This window comes from Augochlora pura, chromosome 10 (genome assembly GCF_028453695.1).
Source record: "Augochlora pura isolate Apur16 chromosome 10, APUR_v2.2.1, whole genome shotgun sequence".
In the NCBI taxonomy this organism is placed as follows: domain Eukaryota; kingdom Metazoa; phylum Arthropoda; class Insecta; order Hymenoptera; family Halictidae; genus Augochlora; species Augochlora pura.
This window is the reverse complement of record NC_135781.1, coordinates 18282244-18293518: the sequence shown is the minus strand read 5'-3', so window position 1 is coordinate 18293518 and position 11275 is coordinate 18282244. Positions and strand designations below refer to the sequence as shown.

The following is an 11275-nucleotide window of genomic DNA, read 5'->3' as shown; positions in this document are numbered from 1 at the left end:
TCTCCCACAATAAATTTATACATCGAAAATTTTCGTTCTCTTCCCGTCATTCGTTAAATATGTAAAGCTTCAATCGGTAACCGTGAATTTAACGTATTTTGTTTTCTCGTGAAATATTTTGTTTTCGTTCTGAACAATCGATATTTCCAGAATTCGATTCAAATCTACGATTTTTTATGCATAATACAAATTGTCAGCACTGATAGTGCGGCAGAGGTAGACACGGTTTTGAATTATGTTAATGATATTTTTGGTCACTTTGTAAATGTTAATTCAATCATTATTGTTTCCTGTCAACAAGTAACTCAAATGATAATAAATCTTCTTACAGAGAACGCGTATATATGTACCAAGTGTTGAGTGGGAATTTTATAGTATAATTTATTTATATAAAAACTTCCACATTTGCAAGATTCAGCGGTAATCAAGATCAGAGTTCAACCATTTGAAACGCAACATTATCTTGCACGAAACTCCTTCTACTGCTACCGTCGCAGCCTCTCGCTCCCCGCATTGCTACCATTGGCTCACAACACATCAGGTCCGTACCGTATTGGTGGTGCATAAGCGTGATACTCGTCTCAGTGGATTTAAACATCATCCATGGAGCACTATTGTTAGTGCGCTTTTTTGGTCAGTAGTATCCCATGCATGCAAGCCTGTTCCACTGTTTCGCACCATAATTTAAAATAAATCTTGAAAACAGTTCTTAATTTCATTGTCAAAATTTACCACATATTTAAATTCTTTAAATGTTCTTACTGTGTTTAATTATATCCACTAATTTTTGTTAAAAATGCATAAAATTCGGAGTCTATATAAGGTGATCGGTGTAGCAAAAAAACATATAAACTGCGTGGTTGTTAAAATGATCATCGATAAGTTGTTATTTAATTTTCTGAGTAATATTATCCAAAGCAAACCGTGTTACTGCTTAAAATAAATTAATAAGTTCTTAAACAAATGCAAACATTTTTTCCTAGTTTCAGTTTTCTTTAAAAGTGAAATATGAGATTTAATCAAAAATACATCGAACGACCAATGAATGAACATTGCAACACATCGATAATCTCATAAAATTTTCATTACAATAGCTAGTCATACGAATTTTTGTTATATGTAATAAATTATTTTAAAAAATATGAAAAGTATAATGAACCTTACTTTTTTATACAATACGAGAAATATTTTACTAAAATAGAAAACGAAGCTCTAAACATTACTAACGTATATTATTTTATAAAAATGCCAACATTGGATTCATTGAAACTTTCTATGATTTATTTTATAATGTATATCTCAATATAGAAGTGTACCTGAGAATTTCCTCAAAAAATATTTGTATAATTTCAGAGACTTGTAAAAGAAAAAATCAGAAACCAGTCATTCTCTCTGGTTTGGTAGTTCTAGCGTTAAACCTTTTACGACTAAGTGGAACGTTTTTCCCCATTTTAAAATTAGTGATTGTCTTATTTAATTATAACCTTATTTGTATGTTAAAATAGAACGTATATCGAATGCAATTGCATAAGGGGGAACGTTTAGAAAAAAGAGAACTTTCAAGTCAACATAACATCTAAACAACCTAAAACAAACAGTTAATTATTAATTGTTGCTCTTATCAATCTTATGATCCTTTAAGGGTTAAATTATTAAAGAAAGAAACTGCCTGACACCTTTCTGTTGCAGCTGTCGTAAACGATTCTTGTTTGACATAAAAATTCGCAGTCTGGTGATAACAATACGTTTGTATCGATATTTCAAATCTCCCAAAGCCATAGTTTCTAGTTTTATCCTGCATAGTGGTTGGTCTACATTTTTCTTACCAAAAGGCTCGACAGGGGTTTATCAAGTAAATCCTACGAAAGTTGGGTAGCCATTCCTGAACGTGTCTTATCGTTAACGCGAGTGAACAGTAGATGTCAAACCGCTATCTCGACGACGTTAACCACTTTCGAGTGTTGCCCTAAATCGCGGGGAAAGTGTAAAAGGGTTTTGAGCGTGTCCGCGAGCGCGAGCGCGATCGCGAGTCGCGGGGCAAGAGATTTCACGTGCTTCCGTGACAGGCGTCGCTCGTTTTGCTTCTGCATCTTCCACGATCGTGTTACCGGGTGCCAGGGCTGCGTGACGTTAACATTTATTTATCTAGCCGGGTTGACGCGTTAACTAATATCAGATACAAGATATCAGACGTATAAACAGAGATCTGTGGTCGATTGTAACCAAAGACGTTTTACAGTACCGCAGCCTCTGGCTTCCTGTTCCAAGGTTGCACCGGCATAGCACCCGACATTGTTCGTGATGATCTATTTTCTGCTGTCTATCGATCGGAATCCATTTCATATGCGGAAGAACGGTCCCAGGACGCGGGACAACCGTTACGGATAGGCCCACTCGATTTGTTTCTGTTCGCATCGTCGATATAGTTTTCACTAGAAATTCGAGTTTTTCTGCGACACCACGATACCTGTTCTTGTCCCCGCTATTAACCCATTCACCACACGATGCACAATGGTCGCTTTTCTTAGAGAATGAACCTGAAATGAAAAAAAAATTGATCTTGTAAGTGGAAAATTGTTGTATAGTTTGAATTACTATTGTTTAATGTTTATGAGTGCTAGGTATTATATACAGTGACTCTGATTAATATTCGAACACTTTTCAAAAGTTATTTAAATCTTAATAATCATTTTTCTCTCCTGTCAAAATGAACATACGTCTAATTGTTTGAAAACTGAAAATGTGGTTTCAAAGTATTATAACAATTTAAATGCAGATCTTTATGCAAAGTTAAAATTGCCTGCATCAATTGCATGAAATGGAAGCTTGCAATTTAGCAATTACAAGTTTATTCAATTAATGATAATTTTAGTAGATTAAAAATTTCACTGCTTCAAATTTCAACTATCTAATTTTATAAGTGCATAAAATCCGTAGTATAATAACAGAAAAATTCTTATGCTACATCAGGTGGTATTTATTACAGCAACTGTAAAATCTAAATACACCTGTGCCATCTTACGATTTTCTTAGCAATATTGCCTGAAAGCTGTAAATAATGTTTATATTGACACAACATCAAGCTCTCTAATAATATTAACTAACCTCTTCGGTTTAGCAATAAAACAAAGTAGAAATCAATCGTGACATTGTGTTATTATTTGACAAAAATGATACGTGCATTTACGAAAATAAATAATATTTTTCATGTTGTTACAATGCCAATAAAGCAAATTTTCAAATCATAACGATTATTTGTTCTATTTTTAATAGGATCACGGTGCGCCGCGATCTGTAGTTTTCGTTACCTTATCGCGTATCTTGCAATCCAACCTCGTGGACGTAATCTTTAACTGCCTCTTGAAAGGATTAACTCGACATCGCCTTAAACAGTTGGTTGGGAGGCGTGCCTAGAGGTGCGATTATCGTTTATCGTCGTCGTATCGCTGTCGCATCGATCCGGTATAATCTCGTTTAGCGCAATTTCCTACAACACGAATTCCTGTAACGCGCCGAAAACTTTGCAACCATCACTTTCATACGACACGATTACCTCATTCAACGTGCTCTACAATACAATTAATATACATACGTACAGTGTAGAGCAAAATTGAGTCAAAGCTGTCAAGATGGTATGTCTTTTTTAAGACTGGTTTAAATGGTTTGGGAGTCGCTTGCGAACCGTCGAAGAGTACAGACGTGTTTACATAACGAGCCTCGAGTGTAAATATACATACGGTGAATCACATAATATTCGGACACCAAATATATATCAAGTTTATAGTTTATAGTTTATAGTTTAAGGTTACATATCAATAATCAATATTTGTTAGAAAATGCAGCAAGCAAGTGGAGGGACATATACAAACGTCACCATGGAACAACACAACATAGTTGACAAGGAGAAACGGCAAGTAATATATGGAGATATCCCATTAAATACCCCACTAGAAAACCAGGAGGAATCTAGACGACACATCGATGCAAATTTGATAGGTCAAGAACTCACGTGGCAAACAGTAAAACATAGCAGAAACAAAAGAAGCGGAGATCAAATGCATGCAGAAAACTATACAAATAAGAAACAAGCCTTGCACGCCATCGATAAACAAAACTACAATAGATTCTCAGAGTTGAATAATAATTCACCAATGCAAGAAGATGAAATTAACGAAAATGCTAATGTAAACGCCAGTAAAACACAAAAACCACCTCCAATATTTATGGACAATATAGCAAACTTCCCGCTTATGCTAGTTAGCTTTAAAACTGTCCTAAGAAACGAAGAGTTTTCCTGTCAGTCAATGTCAGCTCACTCGATCAAAGTAAACATCAACACATCAGACGCCTACCAAAGACTAGTACATTTCCTAAAAGTAAATAATATAGCATTTCACACATATCAACCGCGTCAGGAAAGATCTTTCAGAGTGGTTATTAAAAATCTACATAGCTCAATCCCAACAACAGACATTAAAGCTGAACTAGAAGAAAAGGGTTTTGAGATCAGAAGTGTCACTAATATTCGCAGCTGGAAAACGAAAGAATTACTCCCTTTATTTTTTGTGGACCAAGCACCAGGTGAAAAAAATAAAGAAATATATGCACTAAAACACCTCCTTAACACCATAATAGATGTTTCGCTTCAAAATATAATTCTATGACCTGGTCAACATAAATCCAGCCGTAGCATGCAGTTCTCTGAAAAGTCGTTACTTCAAATAAATTTTTATCCCTTTATTACATTATGACCAGCAGCTGCTCACCAACTGTTAGGCTACTACCGCGTTTAGAAAACTTTCATTTCGTATGTCCTGTGCAAGTCGAGGTATTTTTCCGGGTTTACTGCCTGCTACGGTCAAATCTCGAGACATGCGGATCGCACGTGCGTACCGTTCCGGGGTACGGTTCATACCTGGAGGTCACCAGTACTCTGGACGGTCACCTCTTCCTTCTTTCCTTTTCCTTCTATCTCTTCACCTATTTCTTGTCTCTACTCTGGCAATAACCAATCATGCAGGACAACCATTCCCCTCTCTCAATTTAGAAATTTATCATCAGCAAATCCGCTTGTTCCACCAAAAATGCACGCCCATACCGAATTTACCTCGGAGCAAAATAGCATCTCACTCGACACTCTCGCAACACAATCTCCAGTACAAACATACACTTCATACGAAATTCATTAGTCTAGACATCATTATCATCTGTTAGTTATTCGCGGCATCATAATCAACTAATAATAGTCACAGAATCAACGTCGTTTATAGTTTTGATATTGTTGTTAAGTGTTATTATAATAAAGAGTTTATTACGTTTACATCCACCAATTCTATCATCCTTGTCATTCGAAAGAATCACCGGGAACCGCGTACCATCAAGATAATCGTGTGTGCGCGGATAAACATTTTTGGTCCTTCGAGCCGGATATAGTGTTCGTGAACAATCAACGGACACCGACAACGCAACCAACGGCCACCACCACGGTTGCACCAACCAAGGCACCTCAGCACTGACGTCTTCGCATCGTAAGGTAGGCCCGTTTATAGTATCACCAATTCCCATATAACGTTCCAATTCTCCAACCATGTCCACTCCAAGTAATTCAGTCAGCATTTTACGCCGCCAGCGTGGTAGCATCGTAAGAAAAATCACGACCTTCGGAAAGGTTCTAGACAAACAAGACGCAACAACCAACCTAAAGATAACAATTACGGAATATCTCAATTCACTCACTGAAGCATGGACTCGATTTGAGGCAATTCAAATAGAATTAGAAATACAAGATCCTTCGGAAGAGACGCGACGAGAAGAAATAGAAGAAAGTTACATGAACGTCATTATTCGGGCTAAAGCTCTCCTTCAATCCTGCGAACCCTCGAATGACCCGCGAACCAGCGGTAATGTGTCACCTGTATCAAGCGCGTGTGCCCCGATCGCCATTAAATTGCCAGAAATGAGGCTACCTATGTTCGACGGAACCATCGAAAATTGGACATCATATTATGATATATTTTCGTCAGTTATCGAACGGAACGACAACCTCACCGCTGTACAAAAATTACAGTACCTTCGATCAACGTTAACCGGAAAAGCCGCCGCGTGCATTAAATCTTTAGAGACTACCGACTCCAATTACCTCGACGCGATTGAAATTTTGAAGGAAAAGTTTGATTGCCCTCGCAAAACCATCCTTCGACACTGTGACGCCATACAAAACATGCCGAGACTCGCGAAAGATACTCCGGAAGCCATCGACGAGATGCTAGATACATTAAATCAACACCTACGCGCTTTGAAGAATCTCGGGGAACCAATAGAATCATGGAACTCGTTCTTGGTATCGACGATTCTATCAAAAATTAATCCTGAAACGATCTGGCAGTGGGAACTTACACTAGCGGATAAAAACATGCCATCATACTTGCATTTAATCAGCTTCCTACAAAAACGAGCAAACTGCTCACTAACAGTACGTTGTATACCGACTCCAGCCACCGGAATTCGCAACCATTCATCAGCTACAAGAGCTAAAGACAATCATGTAGTATATCCGAAACAACAAATATATTTCACATCCAAATTCTCGCAATGTTCAATCTGCGACGGAGAGCATAGTGTTCGGGATTGCGAACCGTTCAATACATATTCTCTGTCCGAGCGATGGGAACACGTCACCAAACATTCGTTATGTTCAAATTGCCTACGCGCGGGTCATAATGCTAGGATGTGTCGTTCACATTTTACATGTAGACTTTGTAATGAACGACACCACACTTTGCTACATCAGCCACGCCATTCACACACAGAAAGTCGCAAACCCTTAACCCCCTCGACCACATCGACAACCACCAGCTCATTTAAGGAAAAGGAAATAGTTCCCGAACAATCAATACGCAATCCATGACTAATCCATCGGAGAAGATCAAAGGGCATTCACAATATCTTCGCCGTGAATGCCCATCCCAACGAACTCATCGTTACTGCAACAGTCAACGCAATCAACAAGAAAAATAAACCAGTTCTATGTCGAGCCCTGATCGACACTTGTTCAACCGCGAACTTCATGTCAGAAAATCTAGCCAAAAAACTGTCACTACCTCAGAAACAATGTTCCATTCCCGTCGGCGCTCTTGATTCACTAGCCACTGTGGCAAAACACACCGTTCGAGCGACCATTCGTTCGAGATTGAACAATTATCATCGCACCTTACCATTTCTTATCGTACCCAACATTGCTACTTCCGTTCCTAGCGACACAATCGACCGCACTACTTTGAACCTACCGAAGAATATTGAACTCGCAGATCCGGCGTTTCATCGCCCAGCACCGATCGATATGCTATTAGGTGCCGGCACAGCATTGTCAATTCTAAGCGTTGGTCAAATTAATCTTGCAAAACTCGATCACCCAGACCTTTATCTTCAGAAAACAATGCTAGGTTGGGTTATCGGAGGGAGCGCACCTACGTTCAACCCAATCCAGAGCGCTTCATGTCACACCACAGTACAGTTTGACCTCGCGCGGTTTTGGGAGATAGAAGACGGCCCACAGACACGACGTTACTCGGAATCGGAGAAGACCTGCGAAGAAAACTTCGTAAACACAATCACACGAAGCAACGAAGGAAGATACACCGTATCACTTCCGTTCAACGACAAAAAATCCCAACTCGGAGAATCCAAGGCAACCGCACACAAGCGACTTCTATCCCTAGAAAAGAGGTTACAACGAGACCCGGAGTTAATGGCTCAATACAAGGCCATTTTTAAGGAATATCTGGACCTCGGCCACATGTCTGAGGTTCCAGACAACAATGAGGGATACTACTTACCCCACCATGGAGTGATCAAGATGTCCAGCCAGACGACCAAACTACGCATAGTTTTCGATGGATCAGCTGCTTCTAGTACAGGCATCTCGCTAAATGACACACTACACACCGGACCCAAAATACAGGACGATTTATTCCATATCCTTCTCAGATTTCGTACCCATCAATACGTCATCACTGGCGACATAGAAAAAATGTACCGACAATTTCTACTATGTCCGGAAGATAGGAAATATCAACAAATACTCTGGCGGGACGACAAGAATCACCTTAAAACCTATCAGTTGAACACGATTACCTTTGGATTATCAGCAGCACCGTACCTAGCTATACGGTGTTTACAGCAATTAGCTGACGATGAAGGTCATCGTTTTACCCAGGCCTCTAGCGTATTAAAAAAGGACTTTTACGTAGACGATTTGCTAACCGGAGCCTCTACCATTCACGAAGCCATGTCATTGCGGAATGACTTAACATCATTACTCGACTCCGCAGGTTTAAACATTCGACAATGGGCATCGAACGATAGACGTTTACTGGACGGACTACCCGAATCAAACATAAATCAACAATTACACTTAGGTGAATCATCTATAATCAAGACTTTAGGATTATTCTGGAATTCAGCAACCGATACAATAACCTATACAGTTAAACCCATTCTCCACACACATCGTATCACCAAACGCTTCATCAGTTCAGAAATCGCAAAAATTTACGATCCTCTGGGCCTTTTAGGGCCAGTCATCATTATCGCGAAAATGATCCTCCAGGAACTTTGGACATTGAAACTTGATTGGGATGAGTCGTTGCCCATGTCAATACACACAAAATGGAATCAGTATTACGCAGAATTACCCCTGCTCAATAATATAGTATTCAGTAGGAAAACCATCGTTCATACCGCATCAAATATAGAGTTGCATGGGTTTTGCGATGCAAGCGAACGAGCCTACGGCGCTTGCGTATATATTCGGTCACGTGATAGCCTCGGTGGCACGCTTGTAGAGTTATTAACAGCCAAATCTAAAGTCGCACCCTTGAAAAGCCAGTCCATTCCACGTCTTGAGTTATGCGGAGCACTATTATTAACATCACTCATGAACACCGTCAAGAAATCCCTGACTACACCAATAGATCGGACAATCTACTGGACCGACTCTACAATAGTTTTACATTGGTTAAATTCGTCACCTCACACCCTTAAAACCTTCGTCGCGAATAGAGTTTCCGAGATACAGACAAACACTCTCATCCCAGACTGGCGTCATGTCAGCTCTGCTGATAATCCAGCCGACTTGATATCGCGAGGCCAAGCGGTTCAAGAATTCCTACAACCATCTATCTGGCAACATGGACCACAGTGGCTTCAACAGGAGCAGTCATTCTGGCCCAGTTGGGACCTAACTCCATATATAGGCGATCCGGAGCAAAGAATAGTTACCTGCTTGGCTACAAAAACAACATCAATTGACACGAGTATCCTTGAACGGTATTCATCGTGGGGAAAATTGGTGCGGATCATTGCACTATGCCGACGGTGGAAGCCGGGTCCGATCGCAAGGGGAAGTATCACTGTCAGCGAGTTGGCGCAAGCGAAAATCACCATAATCAAGCTATTACAGGCCAAATATTTCGAAAAGGAGTTACGCGCTCTTAGGCATCAAGCGGGCCAGAAAATCCAAAACAAATTATCAAAACTAAGTCCGTTTATCGATCAAGACGGCATCATCAGAGTAGGAGGTCGGTTGCACAATTCAACTTTGACGTTTGCACAAAAACATCCCATTATTCTGCCAAAATCGCACGTTTCAACGTGTATCATCTTAAACGAACACATGAACCTTTTACATGCGGGCACCCAACATACCCTATATTCATTAAGAAGGACGTATTGGCCAATCGATGGTCGAAGCCAAGTATGGCACACCATCCAGAAATGTATCCGCTGTCGTCGAGCCAATCCGCCACCCGTCAATTATATTATGGGCAACTTACCTCAAGCAAGAATAACAGAATCGCGTCCTTTTACCAACGTGGGAGTCGACTATTGCGGACCATTTTTTATAAAAGAACGAAAACTCAGAAACCGTGGTCGCGTCAAGGTTTACGTCGCAGTATTTGTATGCCTAGCCATAAAAGCCGTCCATCTTGAGCTCGTTAGTGATTTAACCAGCGAAGCTTTTATCGCAGCATTACGACGCTTTATCGCCAGAAGAGGCTTCTGTTTAAACTTGTATTCCGATAACGGAACGAATTTTAAGGGAGCTAATAATGAATTTCGGGAACTGCGCGAATTATTACGTTCAGATGATCATCGCGAGAAGATAACCACATTCCTCACAGAACGCGCCATCAATTGGCATTTCATCCCACCCCAAGCTCCCCATTTTGGAGGTCTCTGGGAAGCAGCGGTAAAATCGTTCAAAAATCATTTAAAACGCGTCGTAGGTGCTGAACTGTTTACATTTGAGAATCTAAACACATTAATTATTGATATCGAAGCCATCCTTAACTCTCGACCCCTCACTCCAATTTCATCCGACCCAACAGATCTCCTTGCATTAACTCCAGGCCATTTCCTCATTGGTGATGCTCTTACGAGTCTATGCGAACGAGACTTCAAGGACACTCCGTCAAATCGCTTATCTGCATGGCAGCGTGTCCAACAATTAAAGCAACAATTTTGGAAACGCTGGCATCGGGAGTATCTCAATGAGTTGACCACGCGCCGTAAGTGGACCAGAGGACATCACCCTATAACCGAGGGCACCATCGTTCTCCTCAGAGAAGATAATGTGCCTTCTATGCAATGGCCTCTTGGACGCGTCATCAAGATTCACCCAGGCTCCGACGGCATAGTTCGTACAGTTACAGTAAAGACTGCTACGAACGTGTTCGATCGGAGCGTCAAGAAACTCGTACCATTGCCGACCCAATCGGATGATCAACCCGGAAACATTATTTCTAATAATTCATGAATAGAAAGATATATACCACACAAATATGCACACTTGTACAGAACATCACATTCATACACACCATTACACTTTGATCGGTTCCCTCTCAAGGGGGGGAGGATGTTTCGCTTCAAAATACAATTCTATGACCTGGTCAACATAAATCCAGCCGTAGCATGCAGTTCTCTGAAAAGTCGTTACTTCAAATAAATTTTTATCCCTTTATTACATTATGACCAGCAGCTGCTCACCAACTGTTAGGCTACTACCGCGTTTAGAAAACTTTCATTTCGTATGTCCTGTGCAAGTCGAGGTATTTTTCCGGGTTTACTGCCTGCTACGGTCAAATCTCGAGACATGCGGATCGCACGTGCGTACCGTTCCGGGGTACGGTTCATACCTGGAGGTCACCAGTACTCTGGACGGTCACCTCTTCCTTCTTTCCTTTTCCTTCTATCTCTTCACCTATTTCTTGTCTCT

At 40.5% G+C, this 11275-nt stretch overlaps 2 protein-coding genes across 2 annotated transcripts; both read left to right on the top strand.

The window, feature by feature from the left end:
• The first annotated feature begins 5587 nt into the window (after positions 1-5587).
• On the top strand, positions 5588-6907 carry LOC144476618 (uncharacterized). Its single transcript, XM_078193738.1, has one exon. It carries the CDS (start codon positions 5588-5590, stop codon positions 6905-6907), a length of 1320 nt encoding a protein of 439 aa, XP_078049864.1.
• Positions 6908-7066: 159 nt separating this feature from the next.
• LOC144476616 (uncharacterized) lies at positions 7067-10816 on the top strand. The gene has a single exon (XM_078193737.1). The coding sequence runs from the start codon at positions 7067-7069 to the stop codon at positions 10814-10816; it is 3750 nt and encodes a 1249-aa protein (XP_078049863.1).
• Positions 10817-11275: the final 459 nt, after the last annotated feature.